Here is a 19,562-nt window from a genome sequence, read left to right as displayed (position 1 = left end):
AAATATAAAATATAAATATAAAATATAAAATATATAATATATAATATAAAATATAAAATGTAAAATATATAATATAAAATATGAAATATGAAATATAAAATATAAAATATAGAATATAAACATAATACAAAATATAAGCAATATATTAAACACTAAACATATTAACATGTAAAATAAACATAAATATGAAATGAGGCATAAAAAATTAATAAAGTCCATATAATATTCGTGTCAATCAAATGATATAATTCAGTGATAGGTGAGCAATCAAGAAGTTCTATCTGTCTACTCAATTATTCAAAAGGTCAGGAATGAGTGCTCAAAAGTTTCACGAGCGCAAAGTTCAATTGAGCTATTCAGTTACCGATCATTAACGAATGCACAGTTGAGCAAATGATGAACTGATGAACCAACTGAAATAGTAAATAAGATTATGACATTGGTCATGACCAGCTAGGCAATTCATAAATATTAAAGATAGCATGTTACTTGTGTATATTTTAAAAATGAAAAGCAAAAAAAGTTGTTTTCATATTTCGCCCCACTGTGCTGCGTTGTTTGCCCCCGTGTTTGCGTGGACCAAACATGAATTATGCGTCGCCAGAGACATGGATATTAACAGGCATCGGCATCGGCATCGGCATCGGTATCCACGTCAACCGCTTGAGGCATTGCCAGGGGCCATGGAGGTACAACTTTGGACAACTGTTTTGGCATTCGAATTGCGGCTTATGCCCATAAATATGCTTAGGGCGCATTGAGAGGTGGGTGGGGCAGTTGGGGGGTGGCCAGTTGACGTTTGTCAAATCGAGCAAATGTGATAGCTAATGCGAATGTGATGTGACACTCGGGCCAAAGTTATGGCTAGTTATTTAGACAAATGCCGCTTGAATCGCGTTGCCAGCTAATAATTCTATTATGTTAACTTGTGTGATTTGTTGCCATTAAGGCCAAATTGCATCAAGGCGTGTCTGCTGCTGCCTGGGCTCCACTTAAATGAGAGTTTAGATCTCTATATGGCCTCTAATGGCAGAGTCCAAGAGTGCATCCGATTCGTTTGTATATCCACTCAGCGCTTTGGCGGCCTCTCATTTAATTTAATTAATTAGCTGGCTGAGCAGCTTTAAGCGGTTAGCATATTTGTGAATACCCTGTAGGCCATACAGTGATTATGATGGGGTATATAGCAGCTAAGTAGCTTAAACAGGATAGTAATCGACCTAAACCTAGAGCTTTGAGAGTAGGAATATAAAATCTAAAGAGAATATATACATCACATCATTTCAAATCTAGTCATAGCGTATCTTTTAGTCCAGCAATGTGGACTCGCGTAGTGGTGCTTCTTTCTGGCATTTCTTCTTCTTCTAAGGCCGTTTGTGGAGTGTGCGGCGTGTGATGAACATTTCCGCTGAAGTTTGCATCTAGCAGGTTGCTCTTGTTGCTGGCTGCAATCAAAATTAATTAAGGCACACACAAAATGCAACCTGCCAAGACATTTTGCATGCGCAGCTTCCCAGCCCCTTTTGGCATAGACTCTGTATGGCTTTTTACGGCTGTTGCTGTTGCTGTTGCCGCCGCTGCTGCTGTTGCTGTTGCACCTGCAACTCAACGTTGTGTCTTTGTCTTGACATGGAGATTTTGCCACCAGCAGCGACCGCCAGCTGCAACTTGGAATCGCGTTGCTCAAGTCGCGCATAATTAAAAGTGGAAAAACAGTTTAAACTGGCCAGTAATTGGCTCGATCTGAGCGAAAAGTCATCTATCAGCAAATCGTGTGGCCATAGCTCCCCTGTGTGTCATCCCATCCGTTAAGCTGAATGCTGGCCGCTTCGTGAGCGCCTGCCAAAACTTACCAAACAACTGGTTTTACTTATTTACTTCTTCTTCTTTTTTTGGTAGTTACAAGAAAATACATGTTAAAAAGTTTATTCGTAATGGGGCTGTTTCAACTGACTGCTTATTAGCTAACTTTGGTAGCTTTTCTAACTATTTTGAAATCCGACTTACACAAATCTGAATGTTATTTGAGAACTTTGTGCTTTACTAGTCTATTGTTATTCTCCTGCTAATAAATGTATTGTGCAACTCATATTAGGCTACCTCCTATGTACATATATAAATAGCGAAACTTTATGTTTCGGAAAACTTCCGACATAATTCAGTTTGTGGAATATTGTAAAGTCTAGTTTGTTAGCAGCTTGGTAATAATAACTCGAATTTGTGCAACTGATATTTGTTGCGTTTAAAATGGCGCGTACTTTAGAAAGATCCTAATCTTTTCTGATGAAAGAACTTGTGTAGATTCAAACTGTGGTTATTTAATGATGATCGCTGTGATTGCCTAAATTACCATTTAGCGCAACTCGTTCCCTTCAGGCGAACATCAAATAGCTATAAAAATCACAAAACGATGTCAGCAGCAGAACTTTCCCAGGCTGAATGCCAAGGAGAAGTAGTGAGGAGATAGAAAGAGAGTGTGTGAGAGAGAGAGGGAATATCATGCAAAGTGAAATATATAATGAGCATAATGTAGGTGCTCAGGCACGATGATAATGATAATGTGTGTCTGTGTGTGTGTTTGTGCCACGACACCTGAGAGTGCAGGAGCTTGACAACGGGACAACCCGAGTGAAATTTGAGAAATGTGCAGAGTAATTAAATGCAAAGCTTGAAGCGCGACAGCCAAGTCTCTCAGATGCAAAAAGATAATGCATAATTGTGCAAGACAAAAGGAAATGGCAGCAAATGGAAATGCAGCCAGAACACAGCCGAGCAGCATGCAAAATATGAGCAAAGAAAAATCTAAGCTCGCTTACTTGCTTGCTTGGTTGCTTGCCTGGTTGTTTGGTTTGGTTTGTTGCATGCCACCAGCTAAAACGGCGTCCAAATTAATGACTGAGTTTCACATGGCTAAGACAGAGGCAACGGCAGCAGCAGCAACAGCAACAGCAGCAGCAGCAGCAAATGCAGACAATTGGCCATGAGTGTTCTGCATGTGTGTTTGTGTGAAAGTGGAGTGTAGCTGCCGCTACAATTGTAGATAACTACAATACACGATACAAGTGGCCAGATACAAAATAGAACAAGAGCAGCAGCAGCAGCAGCAGCAAGAACAATAAAAACAACAGCGTGTAATGAATGCGTGTAGGAAGAGAATAGACGAAACGAGACGAGACGAGACGAACAAGTGACTGGCGCTTCGATTCACTTGCTACAGACGAGGAGATGCACAGACAACACGAAAAAAATGGAAGGTAATAAACGGGAGTGCTTGACAGAGAGATTCCCTACAGTTAAGTGGAGAAATCAGATCATGTTGATAAGATGAATGATAATAAATGATATTTTGCAACTTTGTACCTGAAATATAGAATTGTAAATTGTTATAGATAAATATGATATGGCACAGATGAAAAGTTGAATAGATGATAAGTACGAAAGCTACGATATCAATAAAATAAAAATAAAACCCAATAGCTTTCAATTTACGTTATAGTATATGTTATGTATGTAGATAATAATAATATCTTTAATCTAATCTACCTTTGAGTATAGAATTGAGGATTCTGATTTTAAGATATGTTCATCTAATAAATTCAACACACATTTAAAAGTCACAAGAGATATACCAACATTGAATTAAAGTTTTTGCAAGATACAAATTTGATGTTTTAAAAAGATTTATATTTCTATTATTATTAATTTAAATCTATTAATTTGAGCATAGTCTTATATCAAATACCCCACCCATTAGACTTACAGGGCAGAGAAGACTTGCAGCAGCAACTGCGCTATTTTCCAAGCAAACTTTACGTAATTGTGAGTGAGGAATGTTGCCAGTAGATGCCGCCCACGCGAACTATCTTTCAATTGGCTTGAGTTACGAACAGGTGCCAAGAATGACGCGCCAGTAACGAAGGTGTGCAGAACTTTAAGTCTAATCACCGTTACAGCTCCAAATGGCGAAAATTAAAAAGATAAAAGTAAGAGAGAAGGAAAACGCTTTGGGGGCATTTAAAGGCTCTGGAACGAGTCGCCTCTCTGCGCCTTTGTCTGCAACGAGCGCACTGTAAATATGTTTTGGCGAAACTGTATTTAGGTTAGTGATTGCTCAAAAATTTATGAAACAGCAAAGGAAGACTGTGCCGGGGGCTGGGGGTGGTGTGCTTGTAGAAGGGTTTGCTATTAAAGTTGACTGGCAAGGGAGTAGTTTATGCAGCCCGAACTCAAGTTATTTAAAGTGGATCCATTTTAATTGTGAGCGTGCGCCTTGTAGGAAGGCGCTGTACAGAACACTGAGAGAAAATACTGCTAAGAATAAATTTTGAAATTATTTTGGAAAATAGACAATGTTGCAGTGCTCCACACTTTTCCTTAATACTCGATCTATTGCAGTCGAGTTTAGAACATTTTGGGTTTCTCTCAGTGCAGACGCTCCTGAAGAAGTTGTCGGCAAACTTATTATTTATGGATTTATGGGAGCCAAGTCTATTCATCTAGCAGGTATTTAAAGCAGGCCACCCACTCAAGTTTTTTCCTTCTGTAGCTCGGGTAAAATATGGCCAGGCCAAGTGGCCAAGTGGCTAAGAGTGGAGGCTTGTGAGCGGCTTTCACGTTACGGAAGTTGAGCTGTTGAGTGGGCGAAAGTGGTGCAATTGGCTGGTGGTGCAGATGTTGGCCAACAGTTGTCATTGTACAAATTGCATTTTAATGTCAATGAGAAAACTCATAAATACATTAAATTAACGATTAAATCGCTTGGACAAATTGCAGATAAGCGTTCAGAGAGTTTTCTTTAAATGAATTTAAAATTAGTTTACCCTGTTTACAAAGTGAAAGGGAGTATATTCATTGTATCCGGCAGCTTGAAAGGAACTGGTCTTGTATGCACACGTTTTCTGATACAGTGCTGTTCAAACTTTGCAAGTAAGATCCCTTCTCTTATAGTTTTATTGAACGCTATTATCATATGTTGTGTTCCCACAATTATAATAAAAATTGTATTTATATATGTATAATAAAACAGAAATTGCGCTCACGATATATTGAGAATTACAATTTGCTAAACGGTCCTCAATGGGCCCAGCAATCGACGATGGATACGGAGCGATATGCCACACGAAATCCATCCAATTAAATGTGACCGAATGCAACACGCTCGCCACCTTGCCACAAAACGTTGGGCAAATATGAAACCTGAAGATCTGCCGCAAAGAGTCAACAGCAACGAAAACAACAACAATCAAGAGGCGAGCCGTTAGCGGAGGCGACATGTTGACGATGATATGCAAAGTGCAGCCGGAGGGCAACTGGAAATGGGCAAGGGGGTACGGGAAGTGGAGGGGTTGTTGTGTGCATGCAGAAAAAAAGAGAGAGAAGAAAAAAAAAAACAAAAGGCGCACATGTGGCACCAAAACATGCTGAGCGATGGCTGACAGAGGAGCAAAGACCAGGCGGGGGGAGCGGGGGGATGGGAAGGTAGGGGCTGTGGCTGTGGCAGCGACTGTCACTGTCACGTGGGAAATTTTCAAGTTCAAAGCAATTTTCCAAAGCAGAAGCAACTGTAAAAAGCGAAGAAGGCAACAGTTGCAACTGCAACCAGAGGAGGAAGAGACCTACAACAAAGCGTGCACTCACGTGAGGCTGATATTAATCGGCTTTTGGAATCGTGCTGCGGCCCAACGTGGCGGCACAAAATGCCAGCACAGACAAGGCAAATACTTGAAGCCAATTCTAATACACTTGGACAAATGCTGAGGCACTTGGCCGCTTTGCCCACTGTTGCTGTTGCTGCTGCGGAAGCGACTGGTAAACAGGTTGACAACAACAATAACAACGAGTGCTGCAAATGCAACAAAAATACCAAACAAACAATTACAGCTGTTGATGGCTAGAGATGAGCACATAGCAGGCACGACAGAATCACGACAGATAGTAGAAGTAATGGTGGTATAGGCGGTAAAGGAGTAGGGGAGTTGATGAATAGGGGAGTACAGAGCTAGGTGGGATGAGGAGTAGTAGAGGAGTACGTGCGTTGGGGAGTAGATGAGTAGATAAGTCGAGGAGTAGAAGAGAAAAGGAGTAAAAGAGTGAAGAAGTAGAGGAGACTTAAGAGTACAGAAATAGGAGAATAGGGGATGAGCATAGGAGTAGAGGAGTAGGAGAGCAGGAGAATAGAATATGAGTAGAGGAATAGAGGATTAGAGGAGGAGAAGCTGAGAAGTCAAAGAGTTGATAAATTAAGCAAACAAAGAGTAAAGGAATTGAGCCAAGGAGCCATTCAAGGAATACAGAGCATTGTAGACATTTTTTATAAATTTCTTAGAATTCATTTATATGTATTGGCTTTTGCTACCTTCTCACGCGAGCTCTACTCACGTGCAAAGTTCCTCTCTAGCGGGGTTAGAACTCTTGGCCTTCACGGCAGTTATCCATCACAGCTAGTGGCAGCGCCTCTTCACTCTCGCTGTAGTGGCCTCGGTCTGTGGCTTTGCTCTGCCCCGCCCTGCGATTGCTTGGCTACTGTTTAATGACCACCCCAGCGGGCAGCATACCGTGTGGCATACCAACAGTTAGAATTAATTGACGTTAATAATGTACCGATATCAAGATTTATGCCAAGAGCCTTCATCAGCCAGTGCGGAGCTCTATTCTATTCCATTTGTTGGGCCTTCGACTTGACGACAGGTTTGAGTGTTGCGAATTCTCTGCGTCATGTGTGGCTTGAGTTGAGTTTGCGTTGGTCCATCGCAACGGTTCTTCGCCAAGCCCCTGAGCAACAGAAGCCCCATCAGTTTTACAGCTGCTTCTTTGTGTCAGCATTTTGCATTTACCATCTACAATTTCCCATTCCCCTTTCACGTGTAATGGAAAAATTTGTGACGATAATCGCAGTTGACAATTTGTCGCTTGCTCGGGTCATAATTTAGACGCTGTTGGCTCATAAACATTTGTCAGCCCCATGACTGACGGCTAGATGGAGCTTTATGACCGTCAGCTGTAGCTGAGCTTGACTGCGAAAAATGCAGGAAAATAATAAAAATTCTAGTCATATAAAACCGATCTGAAGCTGAATCCTTACGGAAACTCTTTGAACTCTATGCTGAATTGAAGTATGAGCTAGAATTTTTTATATATACTGATTGATTGATTGTGAATTGGGATAAACTACCTAATGAATTTGATATTGATTCCCTGATTGATGATCAATGTTGAGTTCTGCGTAGTAAATTTCTCTAGTAAGACATCATGCTCTCAGCTTCGTATATGCAGGATACAATTAAGTGGAATAAGTAGTTGGAAAACATTTAGTCTGCATTATGTTGTGTTGAAAATAACTGAGCAACAACGTCAATGGCTTACCTTTCGTTGGGCCAGACTTTAACTGGCCATAAACATGTCTCGCTCGTGACGTCTCTGTAGCTTGTTGTATTTTGCCAAAAGGGAGCTCATTGTTTGAGCTTGGGGGCGTGTCGTTTGTCGCGTATATAGCTACCGTTTCTTGGCCCTAAAAGTCGAGTGAGTTTAGTAAGTCTATAAAGAGCTCTTCAGAGCCTAATAGAATCAGAAACTCGGCGTTTGTGTGAGGACGCTGGACGTGGCAAGATTGCATTTCCATGCCCGCGGGCACGTACCAAATCGCAATGGGTAATAAAGAGAAGTTTACGATGGCACACAAAAACTACAGCGAGTTGTACACCTTAATGCGTCTACAAAGCAGAGTCGGCGGTATGTCGCTGTCAAGGGGGGTAATTAAAAAGAACTTAGCACATGGCCGCGACACGAGCGATAAATGCAAAGAGCAGCTGCCAAGTGCCCGGTTCCAGCACAGAGAGTTCATAAATGTCAAGTTCAGGGTTATAAGCAAAAAGCACAGAAGAAGAAAAAACATAAACAAAGACGGACATGTAATGCCAACATCAGAGAGGAGGGGCAGGGGTCAGTGCTTTTTTAAATGCGACTTGGCCCAGTCAAAGTTAATGGGCCCAGCGGCAACAGCACATTAAAAACTACAATGAAATGCGTAATTAATTCGACGCACTGCATCTTAATCGCCTTCGCCCTGCTCCGCGCCCCCTTGGCCTCTTCTTTCTTCGATAACTTGTCGCTGACAGCTTGTGAGAATCGCCTCGGCATTTGTCTCCCCCTCTATGAGAACTTAAAGTTGATTTAATGAGTTTCTTTTTGTTTTTTGTATTTGTATTCATCTTCGTGTTTTTGCTCGCGAAAAACGATTCAATTTTTATGTAAACAAGTTCAATGAGCCCGCGAGGGGGCAAGAGGTGCGCTATAGAACAGATTTGAGCCAATTAAAAACTAATTAAACCACATGAATTGATTAGTTTCTATAACCAGAAACAACAAGGCAATAGTTTTATGTTATTTTGTATAGAGTATTTAAATAAGTTCTATTTTGTAGAACTACAGATGCCGAAAAATATAGGCGATGCATAAACATATCAAGAATGAATATCTATCTGATTAGATTACATATCTAATTGACTGAATCTGAGTTAAATGGCATAGCCTAGATATAGAAAAATTCAAGGAATAATTTTGGGTGTGCGGCCTATATTCTAGCTGCTAATGAAGAAACTGAAACAGTTAGGCAGACTAATTTGGCTATATTAATTAACTCTATTGTTAAAACTAGGAAGATATTTGTACAGATTTTACCGTTTCTCAAATAGTTATTTATACATTTATGTTTTATATGCAAAATTCAGTTATATGTCGAATTAAGATTGTTGACTTGTCTAGATAGTTAAATATATATGTGTAATACCCAGTAAATTCATAAAAATTTAATTTTAAACCATTTGTGATTTGCCTTAAATAGTTTAAAGTTAGACTTAAGTTAAATGTGCGCTACATCAACTAAATCGCTAAATAAGTACTATCAAAGTCTATTCAAGACTTGACCCCAAACGTCTTTTAGAATATCACAAGCTCAATATATTCAATTTTCTAGACACTTGTGAGTTTCCTTAAAGGGGGAAGAGACAGCTAGCCAGCTAGCCAGCCAGGCAGCCTTAAGTCTGGCTATTGGCCAGCTTTGGCCACACAACTGGTCCCATCGAAATTCATTTATAATGACCATAATGTGTGAGAGTAACTCGACATTTTACCGTTTGGGTCTTATGGCCATATAGTAGCTAGAGTTTCAGCCATATGAGGAGTCTTAGCTTCGGCTTGTTGTGAAGAAATAGTAAAAATAAGCGGCTTAACTTGAGCCCAAAATGCAAAACCTGCGTAATCAAAATGCATGTAATTTGAGTTTAATGAGTGTCAAAGTTATTAAAAATCATTTGTTGGCCACATTTGGCCGGCTATAAAAACTGAAAAGTTGGCCAAAAGCGTTTACGAGTGTGCTTTTTGCCCAGCCATATTTGGCAGTCATTGCAGCCTAATTACACACGTCAAATGTTGAATGTGTGTAACTGTGTGACTGTGTATGTGTGTGAGTGTGTGTGTTAGCTGTTAATTATTGTCCATGTGGCTGATGCTGTGGCTAAGGCTGTGGCTGAGGCTATGGCTGTCACACACAACTTGTGGCTAACACGTTTGCTAAGCCAAGATGTGCCTCACTCAACAAACATTTACATAACACTAGTCGAACTGCTACTCAAGCCCATTTTGAAGATTGACTGATTGAGCGATTGTGCGGTTGAGCGACTGGGCTACCATGGCACTGAGCGAGGTGACTTTATAAAGTTGTTCGGTGTCAATTGCGAACAACAACAAACACGCTGATTGCGAACTGACAACGCGACTGTGGCTATAAATAAGAGAAGCCTGGGCAAAATAATGCCAGTCCAAGCTCCTGTTGCCTTAAAAATACCCTATATTTTGTTTGTTTTTAATATGGTATCAACAATTGTTTACTTTAGCTGTTTATATCTACATCAATACGTTTCTGGGAAAAACTCGTTTTATTGTAAACCGCTTTCAATTACACTTCTAATAAGACAAATTAAGGTTTCAGCTGACTTCTGGTTGATTATATAGCTGGCGATCACGTAGTTTCCCGTTTTAAAATATTTACAGATATTGCTTGTTATATTTAATTATTATAGCAGTTGAATACCGAACTCGAACTTAGAACAGTTTGCTGATAATTGTTAGCTTATTTTCTAGTTTGGAACTAATACGAAATGTGATGTCTTCAGCGAATTTTCACAATGATTTATGGGTCATTTGCCTACATTCCTTGTAGTCTTTGGTAATGTCCAATTCATGCCTCTAAAAAGTTCAACTATAATTAATTTTTTTTTAAATTTGCATTATAACAAATTCAATTAAAATTTATATATCTAAAATTCGTATAGAATACTATATCAGCTTATATATTTATTTATTTTTACATTTATTTTACCAGGTATGGAATGTCAAGTAGTTTGAATGAAAGCCAAATTAATAAAATTATATTATCAAACATAAAAGAATCAATAAATAAATTAAAAATAATGCAAACCATATTCGTCCACCTAAAATACAAGCCAATATAAATGAATTAGCTATCAAATATAATTTTGCAGGAAAAGTAAATAAAATGCATTCGTTAAATCTCGCTCGGTTTTCCACACTTCAGCACACAGCACAACATTTCAACAGCTAACAACTGTATATATTACTGTCGTCATTCAATCCGCTAGATAATTACTATATAGATTGCTATATAGATTATACAGCTCGGACATTGTCTATTGATGCTCAAACGCCAGTCAATCAATCAGTCACTCATTCAGTCAGTTAGTCCAATGGCCCGCTCAGCTGAAGTGTATTTCAATTGGCTGCACGTTAATTTGCCCGCAAGTAAAGACATTTGCTGTTATTTTTGCTAGCGCGAAAATTTGTTAGCCGCTGCTGCCAATTGGCATGCAATTTTCATTCGGCTGTGGGCGTTCTTCAACGTAGCACACGTGTGCTCGATGTGTGTGTGTGTTTGTGTGTGCTGTGTGTAGCCACCCACAGATCTATAGACGCAACACTATGCTGAGCTCTTTTTAGGGGGAGGTGCGGGCGTCTGTGCATTGAGTTGCGTTGTCGTTTGCGTTTTTGCTGGTTTTGCTGCGGCGTCTGCTGTTCACATGGCGTATGATTGATGGCCCTGCAGCCAGTTTTGTGTAGGGTGAACGCTGTAGCGAGAGGGCCAGTGCCAGACGGAAAATATGAAATTAGCCTTGTTGAAGAGCTGTTTTTGTTGTTGCCGTGGCTGTTGCTGTTGCTGCAAGCCAAATAAATTACGTTTATCGCTTAAATTGACAGGAAAAATATTTGCACGTTAAATAGAAATTAAGAAACTGACAAGAATTGAGCTTTTATCAGCTCCGAACAGTTTTCTATTAAACTGCTTGACGCTCATTCAAATTGCCCTCCACAGTTTGAGCAGCACTGCACAGCGGGTCAAGTTGCTTGGCAAAATGTAACATGAAGTTTTTAATAAACAGCTTTGTTGTTGCTTATTTATTTATTTTTTTTTTTTCGCATTTTAATGGGTTTTGATTTCATTTATTATATATTTCTCTTAATGTTTTGGCGAATGTTGTCTGTGTGCGTGTGTCCGTGTGTGTTGACTGTCTGTCGTTTGTTTTTAGCTGAACTGCACTTAAACCGGTCGAAGCAGTCGCCACATTTGCATAGAGTTTTGTTCTTTTTTAATCGGCATTTTAATTTATTTCCATTGATTGCAGCAACAAGCTAACATATGAGCCATACTATACTATATTTGTATGTATATATACGTGTATATATATTTCAATATCTTGCTGCTCTGTCTCTGACTTAATGGCGTATTTTGTGCGCAGTGACGTAATTCGGTTGCTGAAATTAGTAAGAAATTCGTGTGTGAGTCTCCAATCCAGGTAGAGCAATACGGCCATAAAGCTCACCTCTAGTTGTGAAATCCAATTGGTTGTACATTTAATCCAATTGGCATTTTGTCTTGCAGTTACAAAATGTTGCTCTAAATTAGATTCTTGTTAACATCAAATTTGATTTTATATTCGAATATAATATATAAGCATTTGAGTTGTTTATCTCTTTTTCTGACTATCTATCTATATTCTCTCTCTCTCTCTCACATACACTCTCAATGTATTTATATTTCTGTTTATCTTTCTCTCTCCTTCTCTCTATCAATTTTTCTAATTCTGAACGTTCATTCCATCATATTGATAGGTATTTTATTCTACACTTGTATTGAATTTCATTTATAAACTAGTCAGATATATATTTGTATCATCGACATGAAACAAATATATAAATACTTTCCCTCTAGACCATTTTTAATTTTAAACAAAAGCCACGTATTTGATTATTTAGCTTGTTGGCTTAAATTTTGGCTGGAGCATCAAAGCGCATCTAGTTTATTGGTTAGCATTTTTTTGGTAAAGCAAATCTACCGAGAAAAAAGTTTGCCTCATTCTCATGTCGAAACTTTTTGAACGCTCTTTTTCGAAACAGACGAAACAACAATCAAACAATTTCAATGAATAGAAGCCCCAGTTGTCAATGGCAGAAGCGAGTTTTTTGTTTGATGCAAACTGAGGAGGAAATCGAGTGCGGTTTTGTATCTCAAGTTTAGCGTAATTTGCTGTGGTTCCTGCCATCAACTAAACTGTAATCAATCCAACAAGAATTCTGGCATTCCCCACAGGCAGCTCAGCTAGACAAAGAATTCAGCTCGAGGGACTTTAGACTGACAGGCAGAAGGGTTGAGGGCAACTAGCGTTGGGGCCACATATGTGTGGCCGCTGGCTTGGCTAACCGCATGGGTCAGAGTTAATTTTCTTATTGTATTAGTGTTGCTCTCTCTCTTTCTAAAACGATACCGCTGTCGCCCTCTCTCCCTCTCTCTCTCTCTCTCTCTGCAGTTTGTTCGGCATATAATGATGCCACTTGATTGAAAATGAACGTGACTGGAAAACAAGTTTTGGGTTCTTTTTTTGTATTTCTTTAGATTTGCTTTGCTGCGCGCTGCTGCTGCTGCTGTTGTTGTTACTGTTGTTGTTGTTTCCTCTTCTCCTTGGCAGCTGCCTTGAATGAAAATACAAAAAATAGTAAAATAAATTAGCCAAGAAACTTTGACATTGCCATAAAGTTGAGCGACATGTTTTGCTGTGTTTACAACACAAAATCCAATCCCAGTTTCCAGTTGCTGTTCGGATGAAAGGCTCACAACGAAATTGCATTTAATATTATTTAATTAAAGTGTGCGCATCGCTCGAATTCCAGATGAGAAGCGAGCATAGCGTTCGGCTCCTTAGTAGCCAGCGCCACGTTTTCTAACAGAATTATGTGCGCATTTCCGTTTCCGGTGCACACACCAGTGCACCACAGAATGCTCGCATAAACAAAATGGCGATTCGATTTGTAAAGCAGCATACGGCACAGTGGGGCAATATGACTAAACCTGCAGGTGATATATTAAACTAGTGGCGTTTAAAGTATTCTGTTTAGTGGAGCATATTGGAATATCTGTGTATATAATAGAGTAAATATAATTGACTTATTCAATTTAAATTATAATTAATCTCAAATTAAAACTAACTTAAGAAGAGTTAAGCAGTGGCAATCTGGACCTTCGGCTTGGAGCATGAATGGTCTTATGGTCTTTTAACTTTAGGTCTTTCTAGTTTCAAGTTCTGAATTAAAGACAAGAGGTGGCTGATCTCTTTAGCGATTGAGATGAAGGTAACCTACTAATTTAGCTTTAGCATACGAATTTACCATTCGAAGCTCCAAAGGAGACTAAACTAAACTTTGAATACTATGAGATTTCATTGAATACAAAAACCGAGCTCAATTAAAGGCGTATTTTTTCAATGCCTGTTCCACTATGCAGCTCCTCGACAAAAACGACTGTGCATTTATTAAGTCGTGGGTGGATGGGCGTGGCTGCCTTGTTGCAGTTATTTGTTGGCAATTTGGTGCCGCGTTGCCAAGGCAAACAATGCGCAACATCCGAGAAGATTGGTGGCCAACCCCTGCAGCAGCAGCAGCAGCAGCAGCAACAACAACAGCAGCAGCAGCCTCATTTAAAGCATCGTCATTAAAATGACAAAAGTAATTTGCTTTAAAGCTGTACGCAATTTAAAATATGCATGCGCTGCTCACTGCTCACTGCTGACTGCTGACTGTGGCACACACTCTCGTGACATTTAGTGTTGCACAGTGACCCAGAAATCAGGCTGAGCCCCTTGGGCTGCCATCAGTCATTCCATCAGTCTAGCAGTCTATCAGGCAGTCAGTTAGTCAGTTAGCCAGTCAGGGAACTAATTTCCACAAAAATCCATTCGATGTGGCATAATTTTAGTCGAGTGTCTTTCGAGAGTGCCCTGAACAGCCGCAGCTGCATATTGTGTGTGTGTGGGGGAGGGGTGGGGGCATTAGGCCAGGGCAAGGCACTCTTCAGACTTTGTTCTGCAGACTTTTTGGCAAATTTCGTTGGCTGTCAGAAAGTGTCACAAATACTTAAGCTGAACTGTGCGACAAGCGGGCGCACTTTAGTGCATTCACAGCTCAGATGCTGCTCAAGTGGGCGTTGAGGTTGTCTCAAATTTAAGAGCTTAGCGTGTTTTACAACCTGGCCGTAACTTTTACAACTTGGCCATAAGTATGGCTTAGATATGTACGACTTGCATGCACAAAGTTGGTTGATACAACAAGACTCAACTTTATACGCTGTAACTATTGAAGATGGTTAAAAAGAGTTGTAAAAGTAGTAGGAAATGTATTTACAAATTTGCTGGAAACTGATATGACTCTGAGAGAAGTTTCAGATATACTGTCTCTCTCAAAAAGGTTCATAGTAAATGTTGGGCACGGTATTTCTTAGTCGGACAGCCTTCACTTTTCCAAAACTTTGTTGGTTTCTTGTTTAGGGTTTACATTTTCACAAAATCATGAATTGGAAATCCCTCTCAGGCGACACGAAAGCGACTTGTCAGGCGTGAAGAGCAAATAACTGTCAGTTTAGCTGGGGGGATGAGGGCTAGAATTGGCTGTTGCGCGCCACCTGGCGGTCGAAACAAATATAACTAACTGACAGCTGTCAGGTACAAGCAAAGCAATTGGGACGAAGTGACCAGTGGGCGAGTGTGAGAATAATGGGGGCGGCGGATGGGCGAAACAGAGCAAACATAAATTTTGATTTGCGCGCATGTCAAAGCGCAAAGGTCAAACATAATTTTTCAATCAAAGTCAACATGGCAAAGGGGATCCGAACCGAAATGGATTTGTGCAAAATTATGCGCTTTAAGTGAAAAATCACCGCACTTAGTTGTTGTGGAAATTGCCATAATGTGCAATTGTTGCTGTTTGTTGTTGGTTGTTGCCTTGGTCGTTTTGTTGGTGTTTCAGTTCGCACCATAATTGCGATAATTGAGTTGTTGCTGCTCTGCGCTATTAATAAATCAGCACGGCGCACTTTAAATTGTGATTAAAAAAATGTATTGGCCAAGTTGGACAGTTGGGAGACGGGCCTGGCGTGGACGTTGGTAGGTGGGCGTGGATGGGAAAAGCAAACGTGGGGTTAGCAACTTTTCCAATTAAAAGCGAGCGACTGGCCATAAAAAGTGCAGCAAATGTCAGCGCTAAACTTTGCGCTAAGCTCTGAGATTTTTCTGAAATTCAATTCAATTTCGAGTGACAGAGAAACAAAACGAAAATAGATAGAGATAGCGAGAGAGAGATAGAGAGGGGATTTCTTTGCCAAACTTTAAATGCTGCTGCAACCATAGCTGCTGGGCAATATATTCATGTGCTTATTAGCCTTAGAATGGGAGCAATTTTATTTCCAAATCTAAAATGAATATAAGTGATAATCCGATTTTAGCTAGAATTAGATCTGGCTTGGAGTTTTCTTTTAAGCTGGAATGTTTTAGAAACTGGAAATCAATTTATGACTTGTAGAAATTATATAAATATATGAATAAGAAGTTTAATTACGAATTCAAAGACAGGCTAACACTAAATACAAATTTATTTATTCTGCATATTAAATACCATAATAGTAATAGCTCCTCCCAGAGTCACAATCGAATTTCAACTTCCTCTACATCTAATGCTGCAGCTGATAAGCTTGTGCCACAGAAAAAGATTATTGCATAGATATCGTCGCGCTGGGCAGGCTGATTTTTTAATTAAGTTGAACGACTTTTGAGTCCACGTGGCGTATGCGTAATGCGTGATGTGACAAGTGCTGCTAATTAAAAGTTGTGTTTACTTTGTCGCCCCGAAACTCTTATCAGTTTATCAGGGCGAGAGAGGGATAGAGGATCGTGACGGCCCCTTAATGCCAGCTCATTAGGCATATCAATTGCCCTCGCCGTAGGCTTTGCCTCTGCCTCTGGCGTTGCCTTGGCCATGTTTGATAGCTGCGTCTGAAATTTTCAAATTGTTGGGCTATTGATAATTTTCACTTGGGTTTTTGTGTTGCTATTTTGATTGACAGGTGGGTGGCCAAGGTGAGTGGCTTTTGTTTTCAGCCCACTTGTTTAAATATATTTAATTTATGTATTTCGGCAAAGTAAACACAGTTTCTTGACCGTGACATCTTTCCAACTGTCGTGCTGTTGTTTTTTTTTTTTTCTTTGGGTGACTGAACTAGGTAAATGCTTGTATGTGTGTGTGTGTGCTTGTTTCTGTTTCCTACTACTTAAAAAATAGCTCGGCTCACTTTCAAATTTGCTTTCTACTTGAAGGTTCTTGAACATGACTTATTTCTAGTCTAGAAATAGGTCGACTGAAACTATCTGAAGCGTTTGGGCGCAATTTAGCGATTTACGAGGCAGATAATTAAATGTTCTATTTTGAAGAGTTCCGAGAACTAATAATTTAGCTGCAGTGATTTGTAAAGAAGATAAATTTCAGTTACCTTTTATTTTAATGTACTTCGTATGCACTGTTTGCTTAGCATATATATATGCTTTACGTTACTAATGGTTGTTTGTTTTTATTAATTATCCAAAATGACCAATTAGACCATTTCATAGAGATTGCAGACTTTCGTTCCAGTTAAAGATGGCGGTTGAGCCACTCTTTTATCACCCGCAACTTTTCTAATAAAGTATCGGCCAATTACTAATACACTGTGAGTGCATTGACACACATTTTCACGTCATTAAAAAAATAAATAGCCTTCCAGTTTTTCTTGCTTTTGAGGTTAGCGTGTGAATTTAATTTGTGCATAATTGCAGCAACTTCAACTGTTGCAGCCATAAAATGTCAATATCAGAGAGTAATCAGCCGCAGCAACAACAACTGCGAATGCTGAGCGTTGAATGTTGAATGTGCCTGCTTTTTGCCCGCCTTGGCAATTTATGGGGCTTTTGGGGAAGTGTTTGTGCGACTGACACAATGACAGCGACCGATTGACAGACTGCCTGACTGGCCCAGAGCGGGGGAGCGACGCCGAGAGCGAGAGCGCTGAGAAAAGTAAACCAATTTACAAATTAAGTTTTTTTGCGTCAAACGAATGCTGTGTGACAACGCATTTGACGTCTTGTGTGGTTGCTTAAGCACTCACAGCTGATACGGACTGAGCTCCAAGACTGGCTACACTTGGAGAAAAAGAGTACAAATTAACGTATAATTAATGTATAAAAATTATATTTCATTCCTCGATCTGTGATTGTAAATTACTAATATATCATTCAGCAATAAGTAATTCAGTCTTGAACTTTATCTAGTTTTTTATTAGGCACGTTTCTTTATGAATTTACAATGCTCTTATCTATATAGTTTCCCTTCTCTCTCTTCTCTCTTCAGCATGATGTACATTCCAATTGTTAAGCTGTCAAGTGAATGGAAGAGCCATAAGGAAATGTCCACGCGAAACGATTTTCAGCTAATAGCCACGGGCAGCTCAATCAAATAAATGTTCAATCGATAACATTTTCGAGATATCAACGAAAAAAACGAACTGCAAATAGAATTAATCTGACAAGACTAGAAAACGAAAAACAAAAAAAACTTGCCTGGAGCCACAGGTAACTTTTTTTTCTTTCACTGTGACGCTGTGCGCGAAAAGCCGTCAAAATTACGACGTATCACCCACCCACGCCCAAAGTCAAACAGAACCCGGCCAACATGGACAGCACGTCCGGGCCGGGTGCGTTTGACGATGAGCCGCCGCCGGAGCCACGGGATGGCTGGCTACTGGTGCGCATCCATGTGCCGGAGCTGAATGTCTACAAGTGTCTGCAGTTCCCATCGGAGCGACTCGTCTGGGATGTCAAGCAGCAGGTGTTGGCCTCTTTACCGAAGGTGAGTTCGAACTTCAGCTTCAGTTCCCCTCATAGTATATAGACAACCAGATCAACCCGCATGCGACGCATCAAGCATGACAGCCAGAGAGTCGTGTAAATAGAAAGTTGTAAAAGAAAACCCCCTAAAAACCCAGTCCGAGCGTTTCCCTAATAAGTATTCTGTACATTTGCCAGTAGAATCATCCAGTAGCCTTGCTGTACTCATAATATATTGATTCCCGAGCGTAACAGTGTATGATGTAAGCATATCATCAGTAAGTCAGTCAGTCAATCCACATCCCCAAAGAAGTCTATGTATTGTAATAGATTTGTTTTAGACTCAATTATCTATCTGTTTTACTTCTGATAGTTAACTGTCTGTAGGTTCACACGCTTAATTTGTATTACATCAAAACCATACCAGAAAGGAAAGCCGCACCGACGGAAGAATTTAGTTATTGAATTTTCAGATATACGTATGGGGTAGCTCATCATCGTAGGCATAGCGCAGTTCCGAGAAGTACGAATAGATTATAATCCATGCGTAGATTAATACAACTGGGTAAAGTAAATGGGGATCAGTACTAAATGATTTGGAATGACTTTGAATCGTGCACTTACATATTGTGATAATAAAGAGGGCAATAATGACCCAGACAAAGTTGTAGATGATCATGGCCAGTACGTGGACAAAAATATAGATCGGAGTTAGCACCAAAAACGGTACGAATAGCAGCTCATTATTCTGTGAAAGTCAAATTTCAATAATAGCATTATATAGCTAGTCTGTTATATAGCTAGTCTCTTTCTTATCGTATACTTACATTGTGCACACCCATGCAGACCATTGCGGATGCAATGATACCGAAGAACGAAAAGACCATGGTAGTCTTTGGCGCTGCCGGGGGACCTACTGTCTCCCGCTGGTATTCGTTGGGGAAGATGCACTCCATCATGAAGGCACTGCCCAGGCACAGGTAGACGAACCAGGTCAGGAATATGCAGCCCAATAGCAGCGTGCCTGTGCGCAGCGAGAAGCAGAAGCAGCATTTGTTCAGTATTTTGATAAAGTACTTGCAGCGACAAGCCATCGTGAATTCAATTGAATTGCGAACTAATTAGTGTATTATCTCGTTTCGGGCTTTCTCGGTCGACGCTTAATTTTGAAATAAACTTGGAATATTTGGATGAAAATCCAAGTATTATCTTTTAGTAAATACACACAGTTAACGCCTGTGTTTCTTTTCTCAAATGAAAATGCTCATGCTCTGAGTACTACTACAAAATGTAAACAGCCAACTGTATACATTA

The 19,562-nt window shown here is 39.9% G+C and overlaps 2 protein-coding genes across 9 annotated transcripts in view; one reads left to right on the top strand and one right to left on the bottom strand.

Annotated features, from left to right (window-relative positions):
- The window catches only part of Prosap (SH3 and multiple ankyrin repeat domains prosap), a 79,642-nt gene that overhangs the window by 22,477 nt on the left and 37,603 nt on the right, over positions 1–19,562 (top strand). For all 8 annotated transcript variants that reach the window (XM_089470517.1, XM_089470513.1, XM_089470515.1 and 5 more), the window contains exon 2: positions 17,773–18,270. In XM_089470517.1, the coding sequence (XP_089326643.1) occupies positions 18,094–18,270 (177 nt within the window). In that variant the 5' untranslated portion in view covers positions 17,773–18,093. The remainder of the gene's footprint in view (positions 1–17,772; positions 18,271–19,562) is intronic.
- Positions 18,576–19,558, bottom strand: LOC108616962 (uncharacterized). Its single transcript, XM_018012503.2, has 3 exons — positions 19,076–19,558; positions 18,873–18,996; positions 18,576–18,809 (listed from the first exon to the last, which is right to left on the bottom strand). The coding sequence occupies exons 1-3, from the start codon at positions 19,340–19,342 to the stop codon at positions 18,718–18,720; spliced, it is 483 nt and encodes a 160-aa protein (XP_017867992.1). The 5' UTR covers positions 19,343–19,558; the 3' UTR covers positions 18,576–18,717.

Source organism: Drosophila arizonae, chromosome 5, assembly GCF_054131065.1.
Source record: "Drosophila arizonae isolate 15081-1271.41 chromosome 5, UAZ_ARI_1.0, whole genome shotgun sequence".
NCBI classification, from domain to species: domain Eukaryota; kingdom Metazoa; phylum Arthropoda; class Insecta; order Diptera; family Drosophilidae; genus Drosophila; species Drosophila arizonae.
This window is presented reverse-complemented; position numbering and strand designations above follow the sequence as displayed.